This window comes from Camelus ferus, chromosome 26 (genome assembly GCF_009834535.1).
Source record: "Camelus ferus isolate YT-003-E chromosome 26, BCGSAC_Cfer_1.0, whole genome shotgun sequence".
NCBI lineage: Eukaryota > Metazoa > Chordata > Mammalia > Artiodactyla > Camelidae > Camelus > Camelus ferus.
This window is the reverse complement of record NC_045721.1, coordinates 26655622-26682732: the sequence shown is the minus strand read 5'-3', so window position 1 is coordinate 26682732 and position 27111 is coordinate 26655622. Positions and strand designations below refer to the sequence as shown.

The following is a 27111-nucleotide window of genomic DNA, read 5'->3' as shown; positions in this document are numbered from 1 at the left end:
TAGTGCAGGAACTCGTAAATGGCTAAAGACTTAGATAACCTCTGCTCGCACTTACTGAGAACTTGCCACGGGGGAGGCAGCTGTGCTGAGAAGTAGGTACTATGATCCCATTTTACAGATGGGAGGACGGAGTCTCTCAGAGGTCAGGCAGCTTGACTGAGGGCACAGAATCTCTTAGGTGTCCAGGCTGGTCTCTAAGCCTGTCCTGCCTTCACAGTCAGCCTTTGGCCACTGCAGTGTAACACTCACTAAGTTTTACGTGCGTGGGTTCTTTTAGGTAAGGAGTGGAATCTTACTTTGTAACAGAACTTTGATCCCGAGGAAACCTGGCAGGTTCAGAATTGGAGGGGGAGCCCCAGAGCGAGGGGCTTCCACACAGCGTGTCCCACTCGGGATCCCCCGGGCTTGGCTCCCTGCCCCTCGGACCTGGTCCAGCAGCCGGTGGCCCTCCTCTCCGAGTCTGGCTCCCTCCAGCGCCTGGTGTCACCCTAGTTGCTGCCTTACTTTTGGACACAGTGTGTTGATTGCAATTAACGAACTAACACTGAAAATAAAAATGACGTATGTTACGCGTCTCTGAGGCACCTGAGGAGGACAGCGTCCTCTTAGCCCCGGTGCAAACGCTTTCATGGCGTGCTCGAGATGACTCCCGCTTCTGTGGTAGGAGGGCAGAGGCCGAGCCTCGCAGTCATGCCTCCGGTGCGTGTCTCCCGCAGGTTCGTGGTGCACGGCCTGACCACCGGCGAGCAGTACATCTTCCGCGTGAAGGCCGTCAACGCGGTCGGGACGAGTGAGAATTCGCAGGAGTCGGACGTCATAAAGGTCCAGGCGGCCCTCAGTGAGTAACTGCCGGGCGGCTCCGCGCCGGGTTCGGGTTCTCCGCTACCCTGCAACTTCTGTGCGAAGAAACACTTATGGTGCCGCTTGGAATGTCGCCGGGGGAAAGTGGATGTAAACTGTTGAACAGGGAACGTGTGCTTCTGTGCAAACCTCCCATCCGTTGGCCGCTCGTCTGGGAAGTGCCGGTGAGGGAGGGAGAAACGGTCATATGCGAATCAAATGCAAATTAAACCCAGAAAATATTACTGGGGGTCACGTTTGTTGCCAAGCGTGCGTGCCCACGGTAAAGCGAGTGCTGGAGGGCACGACTGCCTCTTTTAAGAACGGATGCTGACATGGAACATCGTGGCCTTTCTAGCTGTTCCTAGTTCAAGGGACTTTAAGAAATCCCAGAGAATTTCAAATGTTTATGTGACTTTGTTCATTAACAGTGGTCTTCAAAAGTTATTTTGATCACACTGAGCAGTTTGGGTTCCAAGTTCCCGGGACGGGCCCCAGGACAGCTTGATCTGTACGGCTCTGGGTTTTATAACCGATGCTCTGACTGCTTCATATAAAACGCCCCCACGGCCTGAACGCCTTCAGGAACATCCTGAAACGTGACCGTCTCAGACATGCGTTTTGAATCGCAGTGTCATCTTTTCACTCTTGGCAGAAATGTTCTGCTGTCTAGTTACTTCTGTCTCCAAAATCTAAAAGCATCTTTGGAAATTACGACTTCTCCTCTAATGCGAAGGAAAGCACTGTTCTGGGGCTCCCAGGGAGTCAGAGCTGACAAGCCTCGGGTGGGCAGCCTGGTGAAGCCCCAGCGGTTGCTCTGTTTTAAGGTCGTTACGCTAATCGATCAGTTTTCCCAGGAAGGACTTTCATACATTACTGTTCGTCATTCTTACTAAAGAAAACCGATCACTGTGATGTTTAGTTCTGTGGTGAGAACTGCTCGTTCGCGTCACCTGTGTGTCAGGTACCAGAGGGTGACGTGTGCAGGTTACTCAGAGTCTGGGGGAGGCAGACACATCGTTTTCAACCCACTAGGAAAAGGCAGTCCATTTCCAAATTAGGCGTTTGGAAAAGAAATGTGAATTCATCCCCTTTTGAATTAATCTGGTTTCTGTACCTATGGAGGAAATGAGGACTCACGGGCCTAAATGCAGTGGTCACCACTGGTCACCACTGGTCACGGGAGGTGGGGCTGTCATTCTTCACGGGTGGGACGAGAAAGCTTCTTCTCAAGGTTTTCTGTAGAGGATGGGAGAGTCTGTTCTTTCAAACGTCCAGGTCAGATTTAGGTAATCCGTTGCCCTTGTGTTATTGAGATATTAGAGGAGGTGCATGTGTGTGTGTACTGGACGGTGTGTTTAGAAATTGCAATAAATATATACAGAAGAAATTAAAAAAAAGTACTTTCTTTAAGAGAAGAGAGAAAACCAAGGGGCGGTGGTGAGCGGTGGGCGGGGACAGGAGAGGCGGTCTGGGGCCCGGGGCCGCCTCCCAGGGGCCGTCTGCTCGTCCGACGCTGGAGCCGGCCCTGGAGGTCAGAGGACCCCGGGCTGAGGTCTCGGTGCCTGTCCGCTGTGTTTTCTGCAGCCGTCCCGTCCTATCCGTACGGGATCACGCTTCTGAACTGTGACGGCCACTCCATGACCCTCGGCTGGAAGGTGCCGAGATTCAGTGGCGGCTCCCCCATCCTCGGTTACTACGTCGACAAGCGCGAGGCTCACCACACAAACTGGCACGAGGTCAACGCTCTGCCTCTCAAGGAGAGGATCCTGACGGTGGGTGTTCGCGGGCTCATTCCTTCTCGCTGGGTGGTCTCGGGTTTGGGGCAGAGCCCTCCATTCAGCGTTTCCGAGTTTGATGCCATTAGAGCGTCTGATACAGAAACAGAAACGGATTCTTAAAGCCGGGGCATCATGGGAACTGGAGCTCTCAGAAGGCATCCTCTCTCTGAGAAGCGAAGGGGGGGCAGGAGGGCCAGGCGGGCAGGCGCGTTGCCAGGTGCCGAGTGGCGCCCAGGCCCCCAGCGCCGGGAGGGGGTTCGTCCCCGGCAGGATGTGCGGGCGCAGAGCGTGGGCTCCACGGGAGGCAGGGGCCACGCTCCCAGTGAGTCCCTGCCCGGGTGCAGCATGTCCGGGTGGCGGGAGTAGAAACAAGGATTTGGGGTCAAGCCCCCGCAAGCCCTCGGCCGCCTGTGGGCAGCCGCTCTCGCCTCCACCGCGCCGGGCCTCTCGTGTGTTCAGCGCGGCTCCTGGGTGCTGGCAGCTCACACCACCACCGGCACCACACGGCGATCGGCTTCACAGGCGCGGCTGTAAAATGAGGGTTGTCGTTTCGTAGGGGAGACAGTTAGGGGTCTGGTCTCCGTCTTGTAGAAGATTCTAGGTTAAAACATGTATTTATGCACCGTATGTACCGTGCGTTTTATATGCATACCACGACACATGCTATCCAAGTTCAGGTGTGGCGTGACGTCACTGATGTGTGGGCCACGGTTAACCTCCGACACGTTACGACTCTTTGCCAGTCCCAAACTCCTGAGGAAATGCGCTCCCCCCCCCCCCCCCGAGCACTGGCTCCTCCCACGAGAGGGACAGGCCGCCTTCCAGGGGACAGAGCGCTTTGACTTCAGACATGCTTGCTTTGGGAGCTGTTTGTTGGAGACGATGTCATTAGACGCTGTGTTCACGCCACTGGCCGGGCTGCAGGACAGGGCTGGCTAATGGTTCTGGTCAGAAGCCTTCCTTCTGTCTTGTGTGGCACGGACCAGGCAGAGGGGCCCCGAATGGACCTCCAGCCAACGTGTGCAGGGAGGGGACTGTTCACACGGCCTGGCCACTGCCCAGCGAGGATGCCTCACGTCCCCGGTCCCCAGCATCCCAGGTGGCGAGCCTCCAGGGAGGAGCCTGGGCGTCAGGGCAGGACCCCTCTCTGCTCTTCCACTGGGTCCCTGTGGCTTTCGTCTCTTTGAGCCCCAGACTCCCCACCTGCCCGAAGGGGGGCCTCGTGTCATCCCTGAAGGGGGCTTGCAGGGCAAAGGAGGTAGGTACCCTGTCAGGTTTAGCGCGGCATCAGCCACAAAAATAACCCTCCCCAGCCCTGTAGTGGACGCGGTGACGAGGCCACGCCCTCACATTCCATGCTGTGAGTCACCGTGAACTCTCCCTCCTCCCGACAGATTGTAACCCAGCGTTTGTCTCCCTGATTAATTGAAACACAATTTAAATAGGTGGAGGGCTTGACCGAAGGCTCAACCTACGAGTTTAAAATTGCTGCCGCCAACCTGGTGGGGATTGGGGAAGCCGTCAGACCCCAGCGAGCCCTTCAGGTGTGAGGCCTGGACGGCGCCGCAGCCCGGTAAGATGCTCCCCGGCACACTCCCACGAGCCACGCGGGCACGCGCAGGGCGGGCCCGGGACGTGGCCTCCGCAGGCAGCAGGCCTCGGTCACTGTGGGTGGATTCCGGTGTCACCACCGCAAGCCGGGCTCTGGGCAGAGCTGGGCATTGGGCTGGGCATGGACAGCAGGCTGGGGGTGACAGATGTGGAGTAATTAGTGCTGAGGTGAGAGGCAGGGACCCCGCTCCAGGCTGCAGAATGAGCCCGGCCCCCCCAGGGCAAGGACGCCGCCGCCGGAGGCGGGCCCAGCGTGGACCAGGTCCAGGCTCACGTCTCCCAAAGGGGCAGAGGGAGGCCAGCCCCCAGGAGGAGGGGCGAGCCGGGCCCGAGTGGGGACCGCAGGACGCTGGTCCTGCTTGTGTGTGAGCTCAGGCCTCCTCTTCCCAGAGCCTGGGCCCCTGGCTCTAAACCGCATCACCGTTCTCACAAATGTGCGTTTACTCAGGGCTCCGCATTTCAGACCTGCCTTCACAAGGGCTGGGCCTCGATGTCTCCGTGTCCAGTCACTCCGGGTCTCCACGACAATGGAGGACATGCTCATGTCCTGAGCAAAACAAAACAACACACCTGAAGTTGAAGCTGAAAAGCTCACAGATTGAGAGATTATCAGCTTTGGGGCCAAATTACATTGCTTTTTTCTTTTTTGGGGGGTGGTACTTGTTTGAATGAAATTAATTTTTGCTCCTTAAAAAAGCCAATGGAGGAAAAGCTGCAGAAGGTCCCAGAGCCCTTCGGGGGCGCAGCAGCACCCCCGGGCCGCAGAGGGGTCAGCGCAGGTGGAGCCGTCCCTGCTGCAGGCCCCCCGGCCCCGGGGCCCACCTGCACCCCCAGGGGTGCTTGGCTGTCGGTCGAAAGCGGGGCTGGGGTGGCGTGGGGGTGAAGGAGGTGAGCAGGCTACCCGGTGGTCACTCTCGGAGTGACAGTCGAGGGACATCCAGGTTTCCAGCCGGTGGGTGGCTCCTCGGTGTCCTTTATCTTTGGGAGACGTCCCCGCTGGTCCTGGGTGAGCACGTGGGCGCATGCATTGCTCCAGGCACACGGCGGCCACCTGGGTGCCTGAGTGATGAGGCTGCAGGGGCCGCGAGCCCGGCTCTCCCCCAGCCCCAGCACCACGCTCAGCACCGCTCCCACCAGCTCTCTCGGGAAGGCACTTTGTAGCTTCAAGGAGCAGTGACAGCGACCATGTGTCCGTAAGGAGGTGTCCAGTGGTGGGGCCCAGCACAGACTCGGCTCTGCTTTTCAGGGCCTGCCTACGACCTGACGTTCTGCGAGGTCCGGGACACGTCCCTGGTCATGCTCTGGAAAGCCCCGGTGTACTCCGGCAGCAGTCCCATTTCTGGGTATTTCGTGGACTATAAGGAAGAGGATTCCGGAGAGTGGATCACTGTCAATGAGGCCGCCACCACCAACCGTTACTTAAAGGTGACGGTGTTGCCTTCTGGGGGAACGCGTTTCATTCCTGTAGGGGACCAGCTGGAAACCCCCAGCACGCTGTGCACGTGGCCTGGGGATCCCTGCCTCCAAGCGGGGCGGTTCAAGGAGGTGTCCGTGCCTCTGCAGACGCGCGGAGTGGGGCCGTGGGGGCCACCTGGACGGGCCCGTTCCCTCCCTCCCGCAGCCTGACCCCCCGCTCCGGTCACGGGCTGTGTTCGCGGGCAGCCCACAGTGACACCTGGCCTCCGTCTCTCCATCCCCAGCCCCCATTTAACTTCCTTAATTCACGTGGTCGCTGGTGGAGTCTATCTGAGAAGCACACACGGACACGTGGTGTGAACACGGCTGACAGAACTACGACGTGTGCACTTCTCTGCCCTCTTTCCCGCCGGCATCTCCATTTTTAGCACCTGCAGCGCACCCATCGCGGGGTCCGCTGTGACAGCAGCCTCAGACCTGGAGACCCCGCTGCCCTGGTCCGGGGCTTTCTTCTCTAGGGTGTGGGCTCTGGGGTGTGGCTTAGAGGGGCCACATCTGAGCGGGCGCAGGGCCGCGCGTGGGGAGGGGGCAAACGGGCGCAGCCCTGGGGAAGGTTTGACGGCATGAAACAAGATCAGTGTCTTCTGAGCGAACAAAACAGGCTGCGAATCCACCTAAATGAGTTAGTTAGAAAGCAGCTGGTACTTACCTCACTGGTGGCTGCCTGAGCCGCCTTCAGTGTACGCCATCTACACACGTGCAAGGGTGTGCCCCCCTGGGGGTACTCGGCAGTTAAAAATCACGTGTACAGTGGGTTTTAGTCCCACAGAATTATGGGCCACAGCAACACCCGATTACAAACTAGATGATACGATTTCCATTCTGCTTTAAGATATGCCAAGAAAAGGAAAAGGGGACACATCAAAACAGGAGCATCCCCGCTTTTTCTTGCAGAGGAAGGTGGCGCTGCCTGTGGGGCTCTCTTCCCGGCTGCTCTCCAGCGTCCTCTGCGTGGCTGCTCCCACGGGAAGCACACGTTATTCTTAGAAAGACACGTTTTCAGTGAAGTGACAAGTGATGAAGGCATTTTTGTTGCTCTGTTCACGAGTGACGTCTCGTCTGTCTTTCCAGGTCTGTGACCTGCACCAAGGGAAAACCTACGTCTTCCGCGTCCGGGCGGTGAACGCCAGCGGCGTGGGGCGGCCCTCGGACACATCTGAGCCGGTGCTGGTGGAGGCCAGGCCAGGTGAGCCTCACCTGCTCAGCTGCTCAGCGGCCAGAGCCTCACCACAGCAGAGGTTTGGGGGGGCGGCGACGGGGCCACGAGGTCATTCTGTGGGGGTGGCGGGGGTGGAGCCACACGCAGGGGTGACAATGGTCTTTCATGTCACTGTGGAGCTTTGATCAGAAATGATCAAGCCGTTGGCGGTTTTCTTGGCTGCAAGTGGTCAGAGCCCAGCTGAGGGGACCCGCCGGGGAGCTGCTTCTCGGGGTGGGAGGTGAGCCCGCAGGATGCGTGGGGAGGTGGGTCCCTGGCTTCAGAAGGCGACGGAACCGGCAGCCACGTTTCCCTGGAGACTGCTCCGTTTCACTCTGCACCGGGCTCCCCACTCCTCCGGCTTCCTGGTACGCAGACTGTGTACCTGGCCCTAGGCTGGCGTCTCCTCCAATTCCAGATTCCCCAGGGACAGATGCTGACTGGCCTGTGTTGGGCCAGGTGTCCACTGGGTCAAAAAGTCACAAACAAACCGACAAGCCTTCGTCCTCCCCGCCCCCAAGGACAAAGTGGAGAGAGTGGAGGCGGGTGGGTGGGACATGTGCTGTGACCACCCTGCCTGGGCCCCGGGAGCAGACGAGGGGTCACATCTCGCAGAGAAGGAGGAGCCTTATGGGCGGATCTGCAGCCCAGAGAGTTTTCTCCATAAAAGGAGACGGTCAGAAATGTGCCGTCATAAAGCAAAACCAAACCCCGAATGGCCCCGCCCTGCACCGGCCCGGGGAGGACACGCCCCTTCACGCCTGTCCCACGTCCTTCGCGGACGGACAGCAGAAACTGATGACTCGGCGTAAAACGAGCTCTCTGCCGGTGCCGCCGCCTCTCCAAAAATGGCACCCGCAGGGCAGCGTGTTCCTAAGGCGCGCCCCGGCCTTGTCGCTCCACAGGCACCAAGGAGGTGAGCGCGGGCGTGGACGAGGAGGGGAACATCTACCTGAGCTTCGACTGCCAGGAGATGACGGACGCCTCGCACTTCACCTGGTGCAAGTCCTACGAGGACATCGCGGGCGACGAGCGGTTCAGGGTGGAGACCGTGGGGGACCAGTAAGTTCCCGCTGACGCTGGCAGGCACGCCCTCGTAGGAGCTCCTGCAAACCCCGTGATGAACGTCTCTGGCTCTTCTTCCCTTTCAGCTCAAAGCTGTACTTTAAGAACCCGGATAAATCGGACGCAGGCACTTACTCTGTGTCCGTGAGCGACACGGACGGCGTGTCCTCCAGTCTTGTCTTGGATGAAGAAGGTAACGCCAGAGGGACTGGCTTGTCTTTTGGTTTTATAACACTTCCGAGGGTGAATGCTAATGGGGGGAGCCTTATTTGCTCAGGAAGAGGGTGTGTGTTTGTGGGAGCTGGGGGCGGGGAATCTTTACGAAAGCCCAAAATTACTTAGGAGATGACACATTTCTGTCTAACTCTTGTCAGCTCCACCTGCGGGTCAGAGTCAGCTTTACGAGTCTGTAAGATGATCAGTTAGTGATCTGGAGTGAGCTAGGTAGCACTGGACAGAATCCTCAGATCTACACGTTTTGTTGGGTCTTTGAAAGTTTCTGAGTCTCTGACAGTCCTCAGTCAAAATGCCTCAAGCTTGATAAGAAAATCCTTCCCTTACCACCTGGCATCTTGGTTGGCAGCCAGCTAAGGGTGTGGTCCCAGGACGGGATACAGGAAGCCGTGGGGGTCGGGGGGAGGAGAGCTCAGCTGATGGCTGCAGGCGTCCACAGGTCCCGCTGTGGACGCTGGGTGAACCGGGTGAGCTGGTGCAGGACCAGCGGGAGCACAGCGGGGGCAGCACTGAGCCGGGAAGCTCCCTGCTCACAGTCGGGGCAGGAACGGGCCAGAATCCACTCACAAGCAGCCCTTTGGAACCCCAACTCAGTGGTCTTCAAACAGCTTTCTACTCACAAACCATCCTTAAAGATTCTGAAAGTGATGTACTCCTCCGCACCCTTTGGAAGTTTGCAGATGACATTTTCAACCTTAATTTTAAATACTTGCGAAGGATGAGCATTTCCGGTGCATTTCGTGCTGTTTGTGGCCCTCAAATATACTTTAGGCAAAACCCTGATGCTGCAGCTTAAGCTGGTTCAACTTCTGGGGGTTCCCTCCGTGAGACGGAGTCGGGAGAGTCGGTCCTCTCTGTCAGATGAGACCAGGTCCAGTTACTCTTGGTCACGAGAGGTCGGCTTCGTTGTTCAGTTCAGATGAACAGGAGCTACAGACCTTCGTGACCACAGTCTCGTTTCTCAGTTCTAACTTTAAGAAGGAAGGAAAGAGAAGGGAAGAAATGAACCTTCGGTTTTTCTTAACTTGCTCTTGGGACTCTCAGGAGCGATGCATTGTTCTGTTTTGGTTTTTCCCCACGTAATGCACCACAGGACATTCTGGGTGGGTGAGAGGGATCCGAGCAGGACACTGAAAGGAGAAGGCAAAGCAGAGACCACCCACATTCTCGCCAGCCAGACCCACTTTAGGAAGGAGTTCATGCAGAATGTGAGGGTCCGGGAGGGATCTCCTTCCACCTCCTCTCTGCAGGGATGTACCGCCCCGCCCCAGCCCCCGCACCCCCGGCCTCTGCCCTGACCCGCCCTAACCCATCCCGTTAGTAAGCCGGGTATTTAAATGGTGAGGATCTGAGTGGGGTCGACCGCTAACAGACTGGAGGGAGTGTTCCGAGCTAGTTACCCCTCCTCTCCGTCCCACTCCCAGCTCACATTTCTCTCACAGCCTCAAATTAAACCTCGGTGATGTCAAGTCTCTGCTTTGTCTAGCTTTGCTGTTGAGAAACTTCTGAACCTACAGGTCAAAATGAGTGATTATCTTTTCCTTAATTCTAGAGCTGGACCGTCTGATGGCGCTGAGCAATGAGATAAAAAATCCCAGTAAGTGAGCCTGGATCACTGGAAGCAGGGCTGCACCCTGGGCGGGGCCCTTCACCCCGTGTGTGGCTCTGGGAGGGGCCTGAGGGGACAGGCTGGCCTCATCTTACGCTCCCGGCTTCCCGCCTTGTCAACAGCTGGTTGAAGACAAGTGTCAGTTAGTATCGTAACTTGTAGGAATTTCCATTGCACGGTGCGGGGTTTACTGTGGCTGTTTAATCCAAGTGAGATTTGTGTCTGATGGATCTTCAGCTGTCGGATTACACAGAGTGCAGGAAGAGCACACCCTCCCGGCCACTGGCCCAGGCTCGAGGGCTTGGGGTGCGACGCCGGGCTAGAGTTCCCTTCATAACCCAGTTCAACACCCCAGGGTCGCACATTCTCAAAAAGTTTAATAACCAAGATGGACACTTCATCCGACAAGCAGCTGTTCTCTCTCGAGGGCTCACGCCTCACTGACCGTGGCTCCTTTCTTCCTCCAGCAATCCCTCTGAAGTCGGAATTAGCTTATGAGATTTTTGATAAGGGCCGGGTCCGCTTCTGGCTCCAGGCTGAGCACTTGTCGCCAGACGCCAGCTACCGCTTTATCATTAATGACAGAGAGGTGTCTGACAGCGAGGTGAGTCCACGCGGGAGGGCTCTCTGGCCTCGGAGCGGGCCGGGTGTTCCTCGGGGAGGTCAGTTCCTGGAAGTCGGTCGTCTGTGTTTGTTTCCCGCCCTTTCGGAGCTGTGGAGACGGGGGTGTGGAAGGTCGGCAAGGCGGACGAGAGACGACTGGTTCCTGCAGGGCTCGGAGATTTGGTCCGGGTTGGAGAAGAGATCAGGAGTTCGTTAAGTCAAGCCTGTTGGAATTAAAAAGTGACAAACTATGTTCTAGAGACGTTGAGCTTGGCTTTCTGAAAAGGTTCAGGTTCAGCGCCTTTGATGGCGTTAACTTGCTCTTGCTTAGCTGAAGTGTGGTCGATGCGCAGTGTTGAGTGAGCGCCTGGCGTGCGGCACAGCGGTTCAGCTGCACGCACGCGCGCGTTCTTTTTCCTCACGGCCTGTTACAACGTAGCCACTGCACTCCGCTCCCCGTGCTGCTCGGTGGAACCTTGCTGCTGCTTGTTTCCTCTTGATGGTGGTTGTGAGGGCGTGTGCTTGTGCTCGGAGGTGAGCAGTGCCTCCCCAGGCCCCCCTCCCGCTGCAAGCCCCTCGTGGGAGACCTCGGCTGGGAAACTAGGTTCGCGCCTTCCACGAGCCTCGGGCTGCTTCCTGCTGGCAAGTGCGGGCAGAGAGAGCTGCAGAGCACGCCTGACGCACACACTTTGCCCTGGTCCTCCTTTTCATCGAGCGACTGTTACGAGGACCCCTTTTTCGGCTCTGGAGCGTTGGCTGTTTCCGTCTATCCTTGTCTGTCCCTGCAGGACAGCTGGGAACCCAGTTAAAAGTCAGCCTGTGTGACGGGGCCTTTCCTGATTGTTCGAGGGTGCTCTTGGGGTCTCTCTGATCCCACCACCTTTGCCTTCTCCGCTCTCCCCCGACACCCGAGGTGTTGTGTCTGCTTAGACCCTGCTGAGTCCTAACTGCCTCACCCGTGCGCCCAGATGTTAACGGAAGAGACGCAGGAGTCGCTCCTCCGGGTGGGGAGCCCACTTACCCTTCCTCTGAGCCGGGCTCCTGGCCCCGTCGAGCCGGGTGTCGGATGGGTGTTGAGTAAAGCTGGGATGGTTGGACGAGTGTGTCTCGAGAAGAAGTCGAGCGTGGACTTGTGAAGGTGGTGTGAGTCTTCTTACCCAGTCGGTCTTCCCCATGAGGACAGTGATGCTGTAAGAATTGTGGTACAGCACAGGGGAGCCATATTCAGCACCTTGTCGTGGCTCATAATGAAAAGAACACGAAAAGGAATACATGTATGTATGTATATGCACATTATCCAGGCGGGGAAGCCATCCCTTAAATCCCAGCTGGGCTCCCTTGGGAAGGAAGGCATGCAGGAAAGGTCAGCAGCAAAGGTTACCGCCCTTGCTCACTCTGGGCGTGGGGTGGGGGTGGTCAGGGCCAGAGGAGGCGGCCCCCGGGGAGCTTGTGGGCCATGTTCCCCCGGGTGAGCCCGGGCCTGGTGCCCCTAGGCTGTTGAGAGTCCCTGCATGATGACTGCGTCGAGGACGACTCATTCATGGGGACCTGTTCCTCCTGCTCCGAGACCCGCTTGATTGCAGACATCATATCCGGGTGGATAAAACCTAGTCCGTTAGCACCCGTTAAACGTCTCAGTCCCCGTAGCTCATCGCAGGCGGTGAGAGCGAGTCAGAAGGAGACCTGAGCTCTGGGCGGGCTGGGCGGCATTGGGAAAGGGTCCCCGGTGGAGGCTGCCCGGATCGGGGGTGTAGAGTCTGGGGACATCAACCCTGGTGCTGTGGTGGTGCTGAGGGCAGGCGGCCGGACCAGCCATGCTGCGGAGGCCGCACGCACCAGTGCCTGGTTTCACTGAGGCTTCATCTGCAAAAGGGAGGGCTCGGCCCGATGGGGGAAGGCTTCCCAGGCTCGAGGTGGATGGACGGTGGCTCCCCACCAGCCTCCTGCTGCTCCCGCAGGTCCTCGTGCCCTTCCCCGCCCTGTCCTGGTGACTGGGCAGCCTCGTGTCTCCCCACTGGGCTGGCACCCCCGAGGCCATGCCCGGGCCCCTTGCGTTCCCAGCCCCGCCTTGAACACAGTAGGCGCTGCTTGGTTATTACGCACGTTGCCTGGATGAAGGCTGGTCCAGCGTCTGTCCCTGGACGTGAAGGCTGGGACGTGCCGGGCACCAGGATGTCCCTGAAGAAAACTTGCTCCATATCACAAAGCGGTGTCCGGAGAGCAGCTCAGCCCCCGACAGCTACGTGGGCTGACAGGCCTCAGGCGGGCTTCCTCGTTGGGGGTTCAACCAGCACTTGTGTGGTGCTGTCGCCCGCCGGGCCCTGTGCTGGGTGGACAGATGGACCCCCTGTGAGGTGTGGCCAGGAAGGACATGGGGGCTTAATTGAAGTGTAGTTGGTTTATGATGTTGCGTTAGTTTTTGGCATGCGGCACAGTGATTCAGTTAAACATCTATACGTATGTTCCTTTTCATATTCCTTTTCATTCTGGGCCATTACGAGGTACTGAATGTAGTTCCCTGTGCTGCACAGTAGGACGTTTTGTTTGTCTCTTTTACGTGCAGTGGTGTAAATCCAGAACCCCCAGTTTACCCCTCCACCCCTCACTTTGTGTTTGTTGCGAGTCACAACCCCTGAAGGGCTGACAGGGCCGGAGGGAAGGCTGGAGGAAGGGCTTTCGGTGACCGCCCCCCTCCCCTCTGCTCCCAGGCGCACAGGATCAAGTGTGACAAGTCCACCGGCATTGTTGAGATGGTGATGGACCGGTTCACCGACGACAACGAAGGGACCTACACTGTGCAGCTCCACGACGGAAAGGCCAAAAGCCAGTCCTCCCTGGTTCTCATTGGAGATGGTATGCGCTGCGTCCGTGAGGGGGACGTCAAAGGAAAGTCTTCTGACTGCAGACAAGCAAACGTGTTCATTTCTTTTTTTTTTTTTTCCCTTTAAATATCGGGTTTAGCGTTCAAGGCAGTCCTAAAAGAGGCTGAATTTCAAAGAAAGGAGTTTCTCAGGAAACAAGGTAGGTAGTTGATCTGCTCCCTCGCCACAAACACGAGGCAGAGGTTCAGGGTTTGCGTGTCTGCTGGGAGCAGGTCCTGCTGCACGCCGAGAGACTCCAAGTGCGATTTGAGATGATCTGCAGCCATGGGGGCGCTTTTCTGCCCTTTGATCTTTGCCGTTATTTCGTCTGCATGTTTTCTTGCTTTACCCTGAACAGCCCTGGGGTCTGCTGCTGAGGGCTCGTGTCCTCCTGCGCTGATGAGGAAGGGCGCCTCCACTGGGGGTCCAGGTGGAGCCCGGCGGCCGTGGCAAAGGAGGGTGAAGCGCAGGGTGGGTGGGCCGGGGGCACTGCTAGCAGAGGCGCAGAGAGGGCGGGAGGAGCGAGTCCGGTTGCCAGGAGCTTGCTGTTTGACCTAAGATTGTGAGAACGTTTCAACTTGAAGGCGTTTCAGCTTTTTAATTACAAATGATACATTTGAAATAAGTCCTTTTAAAAATGCATATTAACTAGATACAAAGAAAAATGGATACATTTTAGAATCTGAAATATAACACAAGGGTCTATTTGGAAAATATTTTTATATGGGATTTCTATAGTTTCCAGAAAAAAACTAGAATATTTGAAAATATTTTAAAAATTAAAGATTTTAAAATACAAAATCAAGACATTCTTGATTTTTCTTGTTTTTAGTTTTTAAAATTTTTAATAGTCAAAAGATTTTATTTGACTCATTTCTACAAGATGATTTTTTTTAACTTTGTAGAATATGTTTATACGGAAAAAAGCAGTAAATACTTTCTGAATCTGCTTTGTATTTTTTGTGTTGAATGTGTTATAGCACATGACTTTCCTCTACAATGATTTTAAATAAAATGATATTTTTGAAAGATAGAAATTCATCTTTGAATTCAAATGCTATGTAAGTAAAGTCTGCATTTACGTGACAGCGAGATCAAGCTGCCTTTTCTTCATCTTACCTCTGTTACTTCTCCTCTTGGAATTTTGTATGTACTATGCCGTTGGCTGTTCAGTTAGACACACACCTTAGAGAAAAAAACATAGTATTTCATTATTCTTCTTTCCAAAGAGAAAGAGCTGTTAGACACGGAGGAGCGACGAGGCAGGTCCCTGCTGGAAACGCAGACGCCAGTCTCCGTGCCCCACACGCTGACTGCAGAGCCCCGGAGACTAGTGATCTTGGTTTCGGGAGGAACAGCTACTTCCTTCTGCCAGAAATGCATTTATGTGTGTGTGTGCTTGCGTGCACGCGCGTGTGTGCATTTTTGGAACTTTCTCCTTTTTAAAATGTCCCCCTCTGCCCCGCAGGCCCGCATTTCGCGGAGTACCTGCACTGGGATGTCACAGACAAGTGTGAAGTCCGGCTTGTCTGCAAGGTGAGGCCCGGGTCGCCAGCGGCCAGCAGTGGGCGTCTCGCTCCCGGGACGGGTGAGGCGGTCCCGGCAGACTCGGGGGTGAGGGTGGGGGGCGGGGCGGGGGGCCGTTAGTACCTAGACCGCGGGCCTGCAGGAGAGGACTCGGGCAGGCAGTCGATAGAGTGAGTTTATGAGAAAGCATGCTGCGGTGACATTTATCCGGTAATTTCCTTGCGGCTCATCTGATTTCTCTAGGAAATAAAAGGTGCGGTAGGGGAATCAGGTGCTCCCTGAGTTTTTGTGTGCACACGTCAGTAGTGAAGTAAGCCTGAATTACCGGGAAGTATAAAGTCGAGTTTTTGGGGGACCAAGCCTGAGTTTAATGGGCCCCTGCGATGTGACTGTCGCCAGAGGCTGTGAGGGAGGGGGTCATACTGCTCGCGGCCCAGGGGCAGGAGAGAAAAGGAGGCGGGGGGTTCCGGGGAGCGACGGGCCTGCGCTGAGTGCCGGGGCGGGGGACTGGAAGGACGCCGGCCGTGAGGGGAGACTGCCACCGGAGAGCACTGTTCTGAGTCTATATGGGGTGTAAATGCGAATGGTCAGTCACACAGTCCGCTGTGGCCACTATGTTCCGCTCATTCAGAACCGAATTCTTTCTCGTCCGTAGGACGTGCGTGTCAGAGCAGGTGACTTGAAACGTTTCCTCGCCTTTGGAATTGTGCACAGCTTTGTTTCGAGGTCAAGCTCCTGGCAGAGATTGAATTTCGAGGAACTTTAGCAGAAGGGAAGCCCCTGTGCCCACACTGGGCTTATTTTGTGTTAAAGTTTCCTTCCCTCTGTGTTGACACATCGAGTGTCGTGTTGCCCCAAAAAAGCAGTCACTAAACAGTGTTATGGACCTAGGATAATATTTTACGTTGATTATAAATTTAAAATACACTGCTTACAGCTTGTTTTATTACTGACATCTCATAGAAACCCAAGGAACCTTAGTCTGACGTCCTGGGTTAGAACAAAGAGGAATTGCCTGTCCTTCCGCGTGGACCTGTGAGGGCTTAACTGTTTCGGAAGCTGGAGTTTAGAGATGCGTGTGCCACTGTTAGGACCGACAGCTTTTCCATGAGCTTCCATCTGAGGCTGTCGATAATAAAAATTGACTTTTTTAGGTCCGTGATTTAAAAGCAGAATAGACTTTTTTCTTATGAGCCACAGCGATTCACACACTGAGATTCCCGTCTCGTAGGTGGCAAACACCAAGAAGGAAACCGTTTTCAAATGGCTGAAGGATGATGTTCTGTACGAGACGGACAAGGCGCCTGATCTGGAGAAGGGAGTCTGTGAGCTGCTCATACCAAAGGTACCGTGTGCTCAGGAGACAGACAGAGGCAGGCGAGAAAGGCCTTTCTGCGTTATCTCCCGATCTGAGTCCTGAATTTCCATGGTTTGCAAAGAACGTATGTTAGCATGGGTTATAGTGGATATAGCGGCATCGTTACCTACACGTGGGATGTGTTTTGTTTGCAGCTGTCAAAGAAGGACCATGGTGAATATAAGGCGACCTTGAAGGACGAGAGAGGTCAAGACGTGTCTGTCCTTGAGGTGGCTGGCAAAGGTAGACTAAACCTTCCTCTTTCTCCTGAAGGGAGCTCCGCCCCGCCCGCAGGGGGAGCCGTGTCCCGAAGGCACAGTATGTGTTTCTGTGGCTGCGGCACACACTGCGTCTTCAGCAGGGACACAGTAGAAGATAGATTTGTTCTTGAGTCGCATCCAGAGCTGTTGCAGGGTTTCAGGAGAAGGTGCGACATTGCTCTGGGCTTGTACGAAGTGCCACCTTAGCCTGTCCTCAGGACCCAAGTTCGATGCCGTTGGGAACAGTAGTTAAAACGGTCCAGACGGTGGTGGAGCGATTCAGTTACACGTACGGCTGGGTTTACGTGGAGTCACGTGTTCCTGTTCCTCGTTTAGCAAGGGACCAGGTTAGGAGGATTTATCGCCACACACGAGCCTTTCCTGGCTCCCTGTTGCCCTGTTAGCGTTTCATTTTTCAAATGAACATCCTGATTTCCTGCATCAATTTAATTACACGTGAATGTGCTGCTGATAGAATTACCCATCGTGATGGTGCATTTCCTTCCTCCTTTCAGTGTACGAGGATATGATCTTGGCAATGAGCAGAGTCTGTGGTAAGTAAGTGCCTTCTAATTTGCAAGTCATTTTGGGTGCTAAAAATCACTGTTTCCTGAGAAAGGCATTTTCCACAGCTGATAGGGCCCCGTTTCCAGGGCCAGAGCAGTTATCTGCCTGCCTCAGTGATGCTTCTTCAGGGTGATTTTCAGCCTTTTATGTAGAACATGTTTTTTTCTTTTAAAAAAAGGACGAAACAGGCTCCGTTGGGGCTCCCTGATTAGCCACTTGCTGCAGATCGCCTCGGGTCAGTGAGGGCGGTGCTTTGTGCCTAATTGCTGCCAGCGTCTTCATTGCAAACGCTGAGCAGCAGCAATGAATTTTTAAGCCTCTGGTTTTGTGTCTGGCTTAATGTGCACGAAACCAGTTTTCAGCTTTGCAAATGCCTTCTTCCTCTCTGTTTGCCCTTCCACGGAAACTGTGAGAACAAAGATTGTGGTTACTCATTTGATAACAGTAGCTTCCATCTGTACAGGGCTTGATGCTGAGAACTATAAAACCTCATGACCGTGGGCTTTCCAGAGGTTGCCCAGTTTATACCTTCAGCAAAGTCCCACGGCCGACAGCAGCTGGGTGGCTGCACCCTGCGTGCTCCGCCAGCCGCAGTCAGGACTCCAGCTGGGAGCTAGTGTCTCTCCCAGGCCCGAGCTCCGCTGCTGTCTCTCAGGGTTCTTCTGGCCCCCTTCTGGGAACTTCTCCGTGTATGTCTGCAGTGCTTTCTCGAAGCAGCTCTGCAGGGTGGGGTTTGCGCCCTTCTGCTTTTGCTTGTCACACAGATGATCCACGTGGTCTCTTGAAAAGTGAACGTGCCCGGGAAAGGGCCCGTTTCCTCCGGTTCCCAGGGTCTTGGGTCAGAGATGCCGGTGCCTGGAAGGACCACGTGGGCTTCCCTGAGAGTTCTGGGGGTGGAGAGAAGGCGCAGGAGGTCGGGCAGCACCGGGATCAGGCTCTGGTCCCCGAGGCACCAGGCCTGGTGCTGCTGGACGCTGTGTTCCGTCCCGTGTGCGACGTCGGGACGGGGCGGAGCGAGTGTCACTGGATCTGCGACGTGTGTGTAAATACAGAACGTCACAGGCAGGACCGTTCTCAGTTCGGTTTCTGTTTCTTTACATTAGGGTCATAATTTGCTTGTCTTTTCACGAACTTTGTGATAACTGGGTTTTGTACAGATTTTACACCTACTGTTTCTAACCACTGCCTGGCATGTCACGGACTCTCTGTGCTGCGGGTTAGACTCTCCCCTGCAGGGACACTGACACGTTCCCGTCATTACAATTAACTATATAGTCACGCACACCTTTGGGCAAAGAGAGGCTTTTGTCAATATTTAGGAGTATTTGCTTTGAGTGAATTCTCGGAAATACAGTGACCGTGTAGAGTCCTGTGTGACTCTGAGGTTCATATCAAATCTGCAGTTGTTTAGCAAACCCAAGAAACGGCATTTTGAAAATTCTTTCCCCGTCACACCCTCATCCGCAGTTTGAATTCATATTATTTTATTTTATTTTGCAAATGCTGCAAGTATTACTTTCTAGCTGATGGAAGACCATGAGTCTGTATCGACTTCCTAAAGTTACGTGTCACGTAGCAGCCTCTGCTCCAAGCTCGCTATCGTCCGGGGGAGAGGCTGACCTTCTGGGCCCCTGACCGCCCCCCGCCCCCCGCCGCCGAGCCACCCACCCCAGGGCCGTCGGGCCCAGTTCCCACTGTGATCACACCAAACGTGTTCCCACTTTGTAGGATTTTCTTATTGCCCGCGGTCTCTGCTGCCCTCTTAGCCAGTTTCGCTCACCTCAAAGGCAGACCCCTGGCTGCCGTGTCCGTGGCCCCGTCCTGAGTCACTTCCGCTGACTCGTCACCTCCCTTTAGATGATGTTCTGCAGCAGCCGAGCCCCAGGTCGTTCACCTGGCAGATCGCGCTGCACGTACCCGGCACAGTGCTCTTTGCACGACGTTTCCTCCTCTTCCTCGGCTGCCGAGGCCAGATGTCGAGCCTTTAATGTCTGTGTCCCAGGCGGGGTCTCCCAGCAAAGAGGTTTTCAGACGATTCCGGTGTGGCAAATGCATATTTGATGAAGGACGATGACCTGGGCAAACTGCAGGACTCTGTGGCTGGCGGATGCTAGGCTGTCAGCGAGCGGGCACGTTTCACCCCGGACGTGGCGGGCACCTCTGGGGGCCGCGCCTGTCCGCTGGACACAGCGCGGCTTCCCCCGACCGGAGTGTGCTCTGTCTCCTGCAGGAGCGTCGGCGTCTCCCCTGAAGGTACTCTGCACCCCGGAAGGAATCAGACTTCAGTGTTTCGTGAAATATTTTATGGAAGAAATGAAAGTGAACTGGTATCACAAGTAAGTACCCGCGTGCGGGGCCGGGGCCGGGGCCGGCTCACAGCTGGGACCCCGAGCTCGGGGCTGGGTCCTCTCCAGGCTTCGCTGTTTAGAGCAAGGATGCAGCCTTTGGCTCGGGGCGGGGGCCGTCGCCAGAAAGTGGGGAGAAAGAGAGAGAAAGAAATGCCTGGAGGTACCAGAGACAGGAGTTCCTCAAAACCTGGGGTTGTTGCTGGTGACACACGACTTGTCTGGAATCTGGCCGAGCTAGTGGGGAAACAGCATTTGGAAGCCACACCCTAGATTTCCAGTCTATTTGTTTCCCACTAGACGGACTGAAAAGGCCACAAAGGCCTGGCAGGCCCCCGCCCAGGGTCCACACTGTGCCTGCAGGCGTTATTTCCTCTAACTAACATCTCAAAAGGCAAACTGCACTTAGGATGCTCTTCCTTGTAAAGCCATCGTTTTGTTTAGGTGAATCTCCGTGAGTGAACCCAAGTGCTAACCGGGTAAGCGCCCTCGGGAGTCTTTCCTCCTGCTTGGACTTTGACAGGCCGTGCTTTTGTCTCAGACGCTGCACTCGGGATCCTCAGACGAGAAGCTGCAGCGGTGTCTCTGTGCGCCGCGTTTGGTGCCTGCGTTGCTGCGGGCTGGTGGGGGCGGCCGCGGCAGGGGGGCCACTGGAGCTCCCACCCGAGGGGCTGGTCAGGAAGGGCCTTAGCGGCTGTGTTTTCCCTAAAGGAGTCCAGTCACAGGGGCTGCGGAGACTGAATCTCCAGTGTGTTTCTGTGATGCAGTTGTTTATAAGGATTTGTGTTTTAGGCCGACGGGTAAATCTGTTTCTAGCTGAATCGAGCCTCGCCCTGGAAAAGGAGAATCCATGGCTTCCTGCCCTGTGCGTCTCTGTCGTCTGCGGCGCGTTGTCTTGCAGAAGGTTGTGTGTAGTTGTGACGCGCGTCCTGTCTTCCCCTGAAGACCCGTCCGTCCGCCAGGGAGCCGGCTCCTTCCCCGGCCTTGCCTCCCCGGGAGCAGCTCGCTCTGTGCTGGGCGCCAGGGCGCGTGGGGGCCAGACACAGGCCACACCCCTGTGAGCACACCCGGGGACACGCGGGCGGGCAGAGGCACTTGGGGGCGGTTAGTGTGTGGTAAACACAGCACACAAGACTTTGCTTACCCTGACAAAAGCCCCACGAGCTGGGTACCAACACCCACGTTTTACAGACGTGGAAACTGAGGTTTAGCAAGAAATCATCTTGCTTAAAGTCACATGACTAGTAAGCGACAGTGCTGGGAAACAGCTACACGGCGGAGCAGGGTCCCAGGCAGGGGTCGCGAGGTGCCGGATGCGCTGTGGGGAGTCCTCTGCCGGACCCGCCCGGCCGAGCACCGAGCGCCCGCCTCCCGGAGCTGCTGCAGGAGAGAGACGGACCCACGTCCAGGCTCCTGTCTGGCCGAAGTTCTGGGCTTCATGTGCCCGTGACTCGAACTTCTGCAAATCCTCCTCCGCTCCTGCTAAACCCAAGGGGCTTTCGGAAGTAACTCACATTCACTCGATGCCGTGAAAGTGTGAACTCACTGTCCCTGGACGCCCCGCACAGCTGGCGCAGGGCTCACACTTTCTGAGGAGGCAGGAATGGTACCTGGTGCTCAAACTTTATGTTGAGCTTTATAAATTGTGGTGAAATACACAAAATGTGCAATTTCCCATTTTAACCACCGCTGGGCGAGCAGCTCGGGGGCACTCACGTTGCCGCGCCGCCACCACTGATCTGCACAACTTGCCTTCTGCACCCGCCACCCACAACCCCCGCCCCCCCCCGGCTCCCCCAGCCCGGGCCCCCAACGATCTGCAGGTGGAGTCACACCCTAATTGTCCTTTTGCAACTGACACTCAGCACGATGTCCTCCAGGCCCATCCAGGTTGTAGCAGGTGTCAGAGTCTCCTCCCTTTTTAAGGCTCAATATTACTCCATTGTGCGGATGGACCACAGTTTGTCCGTCACCTCTAGATGGACACTTGGGTTATTTCCACCTTTTGGCTGTTGTGGGGAATAATGCTATGAACACGGATGTACAAATGCTTGTTCAAGTCCCTGCTTTCAGTTCTTTTGGGTATCTGTCCAGACGTGCAATCACGGGGTCATACGGTGATTCTATTTTTAATTTTTTGAGCAGAAAAGTGCCATGCTGCATAGAGTATCTGATCGTCTGTGCTGTGTGGGCAACAGGCAGATATTAAACAACAATGTGTCTTTTAAAACTAACTGCAGATTTAATTTTACACGTTTTCAGAGCTGAGCTACCGAAGTAAATTAGTGAACGTGTAACATCCAGAAAAATCGATGACCACGTGAGCGCCAGCAAGTCGGAGGACGCTGCCTCGCGGAGACCTGGGATGCTGGCCCGGAGGCACCTTGCAGATAAGACGAGATTCTAAATTGCAGTTTGTTCCTGTGACTTTTTTAAAGGGATGCTAAGATTGCATCGAGTGAGCACATGAGGACTGGAGGGAGCGAGGAGATGGCCTGGCTGCAGATCTGTGAGCCCACGGAGAAGGACAAGGGGAAATACACCTTCGAGATCTTTGACGGCAAAGATAAACACCAGCGCTCCCTGGACCTGTCTGGTCAAGGTCAGAGCACGTTCTTTAGCGCCTGATAACGCTGCACTTAGTGACTCTCTTCGTGGTCGAGGGGAACTTGATGCTGGAAGGGAAACAACCTGATCTCACGATTTTCATTCAGAGAAGATTACTTCCCAGTAATCACTGCATTCATTTGGCTATTTGTCAGTTTTCATTAAGCAGAGTCGCCGGCAGAGCAGCTGAGGGAATGAAGAAAAGCCAAACACAGTGAGATGGTTAATAATGTATGAATTTTCCCTTGCAGCTTTTGACGAAGCGTTCGCAGAGTTCCAGCAACTCAAGTAAGACTTGCACGTCTGGTCACTGCTCTTCCCTCTGGGGTGCGGCTGAGTGGCCTTGTTTTGGCTGAGGGTGGGGGCCTCTGGGGATGCCTGAGTGACCCAAGGAACGTGATGTTCCTGGGAACTGGGATAATAATGGCAATTTAAGCAACTCAGTATGTAGACAAAGGTGTTCTTCTGAACTAGAAATGTTTCTATGAATTAACTTCAGAGTGGTAATAATCCTGGGTTGCTTTAGATGATTAAAACACTGAATTTATGAAATAGTTTTAATCTTAGCAACACGTCACACAGAGCAGTTTTTTTTTAAATGTTATATATTTAAGTTCTTTTTTGAGACTTTTATTTTTTTAGAGCAGTTTCTGGTTCAGGACAAAACTGAGAGGAAGGTACACAGATGTCCCGTGCCCCTGTCCCCCCATACAGCCTCCCTCACTGCCAGCACCCCCACCAGATGGTCCATTTGCAACATCCGGGGACCCTCCATGGACATGTCACTGTCACCCCAAGCCCATGGTTTACACGGGGGCTCCTGCTTGCTGCTGGACGTTCTGGGGGCTTGGACGAGTGTCTAATGTCATGTGCCTGCCATTGCAGTGTCACACAGAGCAGCTTCACTGCCCCAGAACCTCTGTGCTCCCCCCGTCCTCCCCCCTCCCCCCGGACCCCCACCCCCACCTCACTGTCTCCATGGCTTTGCCTTTTCCAGAAGTCCCCATACCACTGACCCTGAACAACACGGGTTTCAACTTTGTGGGTCCGCTTACATGTGAATCTTTTTCAGTAGTAAACCCGACGGTGCCAGGTGGTCTGCAGTCGGCTGACCCCGCGCACGCAGACCCGAGATGCTGGAGGGCCGGCTCTAAGTTAAAGGAAGGCTTTCCTAGCCACGTGCCCTTAACCCGCTCCTGCATTGTCTCGTGGCTCGATTGCTCATTTCTCTGTAGTGCTGGACAATATCCTGTTGTCCAGAGCAACTTTTTAAGGAATACCTTGGGATTTTTAAACATGCATCTAAATTTTACAGTGTCTTGAACTGAAGGCCAACCTTGTCCCACACCAGGCTGTTCAGTAAATATCTGTTGAATGGATGACTAAGGAAAATCGGAAGCCAACGTTTTCACCAAAACCCATAAACCCTCCAGTGCAGTCGGGTGGATCTGGTGAAGACAGAGCTCTCTCCAGCCTGTCTGAGTGCTAACCTTTCTGTGGGCTTTAGCAGCTGGGAGACAGGGCACGCCCGCCCCACGTGGGCAGGGAGGGGCATCGGGAGAAACACCGGGATCCAGGTCCCCAGGTCCCGCGGCCCGAATGGGTTTTCCTAGAAGCGCATGCGCCTCCCTCCTCCTGTGCTGCCCCCGCTCAGATGCGATGCTTTGGTCAATAGCCTGTTCTCACCACTCTGTTTACTCTCTCCTCTCCACCCCCGTGGTTTTCAGGGCAGCTGCTTTTGCAGAGAAAAGTAAGTTCCTGTGCGATTATAACGAGTGTAATACATCATTATTTGGGTGGGGCAGAAGGGGCCATAGTTGATTCATTTTGTGCTTTAAATAATACACAGAAAACCGTCTCACCTGACAGAAGACCCTCCCTCTGGCTCCCACCCACTCCCCCTGCCCCCCTCCCCCCCCTTCCCTGGGCCCGTCTGCCTCCCAGCCTCTGCCACCTGTTCTGTGGTCTTTTACACGACGGTCAGTCGGGGGCGGCCATGAGAGGGGACACAGGGGAGGCTCAGGGAAATGGTCCTGAGACGGGACCATGCGGGCCACGCGGGGGTGGTCAGGGTGTCAGGGGGCAGAAGATGGGAGGGAGGGGGACTGAGGCTACGGCCTTTGTTGGGGTTTCCAGGGCAGGGGGGAGCCTGTAAAACTGGCTGGTTTTAAAGATTTTGTTGGATTTTGGGCTCCAGGGGTGTTCCTGGCTGCCTGGCTCCTGGCCTGGGTGATTCCGGCAGAGGAACGTTGCCTCCGGGGTGCAGGGCAGACGGGGGAGGCCTGGCCTGGTCGGGCTGTTGGCACCTGTCACAGGCGTGCCCTGGCGGGGAGGGGCTGTCCCTCCCAGCCAAGAGGGTTTGGGATGCGAGAGCATCACGATAGACAGAGAACATACGCATCTCTGTAGCACACCGCCGTCGCAAACCCTCTCTCGAGATGCCGAGACCCCCGCTTCCCAACCAATTACAGCCTGACGAGTTGAGCCCTAGGTGAAATCTTCGTCCTCAAAGCCCCTCAGAGCTCGAGTTTCCTGTAGAGCTTTTCACAGCGCCCACCGCAGAATCAGTCACTCGCCCCGCCCCGAGCCCTGGCCCTCGCCGCGCTGCCGCGTCCGCGGGCCCTCCGCGGGGAGCGCAGCCCCTCCCGCCTGCCTCCTGTGCCCTCGGGGCTCAGCCCGGGGCCCGACCCCCCCGGGACGCCCCTGTGGACGGGTTTTCTCAGCCGAGTTGGTTTCCCGTTGCAGATCGTGGCAAGGTGATCGGTGGCTTACCTGACGTGGTGACCATCATGGAGGGCAAGGTGAGAGCAGGCGGGGAAGCTCGGGGTGGGGGGCAGGGTGACCACGTCCTGCCGGGCCCAGGCTGCCTCCGATAACCTGTGTCATCAAGGGACGGAACAGTCTAACATTCCGAGTCCAAATGCAGCGCCCTCACGACCCTGGGCACACAGCGCACGGCCGTGTTGGTGGCAACTGGTGTTTCCAGCCCTGGGCACCCACCTGGTGCTGACGCCAGGCCCGTTCAAGGGCATCACTGAACAAGGAGCGGGGCGGGGGGGCCACACCCACGGCTGCACGACCCCCCACCGTGTGCAAAGCTGGGAGCCACCTCCTCAAGAGGGAAATAAGAAACAACCTCTGCTCAATTTCAAGGTCGTTTTGGAATGTGTGTTGGGAACCATTCACTGGAGTCTTAATTTGTCACCTGTCAGTGGCATTACTGACGTCTAACTGGTGACTTCTTGGTGCTTGAGTGATCCCACCTCAGTGTCACAGGGACACAGACACTTGGGGGGATTCTTTTGAGGCCAAAATACCCACATTTATCGCCCTTTCCTTCAGCAGCTGAAGAGCTGTGGCTGAACAGTCAAGGGTCTCACAACAAAGGTGGAGAAATTAGCACCCGCTTCCTTTGTCGTGGAAGGAAAGCGTGTTTCACTCAGTGTCAACAGTACCATTTACCGTTAGACAGTGTATTCTCTAGATTTGCGGAAGGAGCTGGTAAAGGGGGTTCACAAGTCTGCACAGGAAGAAAATTAGAAACAGGCTGAAAATACCCACTGGAAGCACAGGGCTTGACTGCCTTCACATTTTTAAGTCGGCTAAGCCATGGATTAAGCTTGAGGATAAACAGAAAAGAGCACCGTTGACTTTCCTCACGGGCTGCCCTGCTTCCTGCTCTAGCTGGACCCCTGCTGTCTAGCCCGGTGCTCACAAACATAAGGAGCACGTTGCGTAAACAACGTGAAGGACAGACGAGCACCCTCGCCCGCTCCGAGGCCGCCTGCCTGTTCTTCCTCTAACGCTCCCTTCTCTCCCCCCGCCCCGCCCTCCCCGCAGACCTTGAACCTGACCTGCACGGTGTTCGGGAACCCCGACCCTGAGGTGGTCTGGTACAAGAATGACAAGGACATCGAGCTCAGCGAGCACTTCCAGGTCAAGGTGGAGCAGGCCAAGTACGTCAGCATGACCATCAAGGGCGTGACCTCAGAGGACTCGGGCCGGTACAGCATGAGCGTCAAGAACAAGTACGGCGGCGAGAAGATCGACGTCACGGTCAGCGTGTACAAGCACGGGGAGCCGCTCCCGGACGTGGCGCCGCCCCAGCAGGCCCGGCCCAAGCTCATCCCTGCGTCCGCGACCTCGCCCACCCACTGAGGCCGCCGGGCTGGTGGCCGCCCGCGGGCCAGACGGGCCGTCCCGCCCTGGGCTTTTAGTCTTGGTGATTGGGTGTTAGTAGTTTCTGGCCTTCTCGGGGGAAGCGAGTGATTCCCAGGAGGCTGTACCGCCATGGCTGCAGGTGCTTGACTGGCGACTTGAGGTGAGCTGACGTCTTCACGGACGTTGGCGTGGGGGTTCTGTCCTCACTGTGGTCCTGTTTTCTGATCTGGGGGCTCCAAAAGGCTGGTCGGAGAGCCCATGGGTGGGTGCGCCTCCTTCCTCTCTGTTTTCTCTTGCTTCAGACGAATAAAACTTTAAAAGGCAACTTCGAGTGTCTCTCCCGTGCCGACGTGCACCGGCACGGGGCTGCTCTCTCCCGGTTTGTTCCCTGACGGCTTGCGTGTGACTTCAGGGCTGCATCGAGCAGGCAGGGAGCCACCGGCCAGGAGCCCGGGGTGCCGCAGCCCCGCACAGCCCCCTAGGGACCCCCATCAGGGCCTGGGGAGGAGGAGGTTCCTGGACTGGCCCGGAGAGGCGTCCACACACCCCAGCTCCTAGGAAGGTTACTGCTCGTGTGGGCTCAGGAAACCTCTGTTGGGGAAAACAAAGGGTGGGTGGTGTGTCACATTTTGTATTAAGGACATTGCTCTCCAACAGGGAAAGCTCTGACGGCCCGGAATGTTTCCTCTCCCTGTGTCATTAAGGCCGATCCGAACTCTAAGATACTGGGTTCTGTTTTCCTCAGGTGATAAAAGACGTCCTGAAATTTAAACACGTCTCTCATGATGCCAGCCGGCTGAGCAGGCTTCCGGGAGTAGCATTTCTAAAATCCCTCTTGCCTCCTCTGTCGCACCCGTGATCTTGCTGCTGGACTGACGCTGGCCTGGTCCTGTCTGCAGGGGTCAGCTGACGACCCACCAGCTGCGAGGTTTCTTCTCTTTAAACCATTTGGAAATTTCCGGACTCTGACCAAGACCCTGTGATGCTGCCCTCTGCTCGGTCAAACCTG

The 27111-nt window shown here is 55.8% G+C and overlaps 1 protein-coding gene across 1 annotated transcript in view; it reads left to right on the top strand.

Annotated features, from left to right (window-relative positions):
- MYOM2 (myomesin 2) overlaps positions 1-26427 on the top strand; it is a 61891-nt gene extending 35464 nt beyond the window's left edge. The window contains 22 exon segments of the mRNA XM_032468748.1: positions 717-838; positions 2428-2615; positions 4067-4138; positions 4140-4194; positions 5479-5657; positions 6780-6894; positions 7812-7968; positions 8058-8164; positions 9758-9802; positions 10282-10418; positions 13126-13270; positions 13379-13438; positions 14747-14814; positions 16037-16150; positions 16318-16405; positions 16938-16976; positions 19220-19325; positions 21773-21936; positions 22193-22229; positions 23669-23691; positions 24687-24742; positions 25782-26427. Coding sequence (XP_032324639.1) covers positions 717-838; positions 2428-2615; positions 4067-4138; positions 4140-4194; positions 5479-5657; positions 6780-6894; positions 7812-7968; positions 8058-8164; positions 9758-9802; positions 10282-10418; positions 13126-13270; positions 13379-13438; positions 14747-14814; positions 16037-16150; positions 16318-16405; positions 16938-16976; positions 19220-19325; positions 21773-21936; positions 22193-22229; positions 23669-23691; positions 24687-24742; positions 25782-26099 — 2395 coding nt within the window. The 3' untranslated portion in view covers positions 26100-26427.
- The last annotated feature ends 684 nt before the right edge of the window (positions 26428-27111 follow it).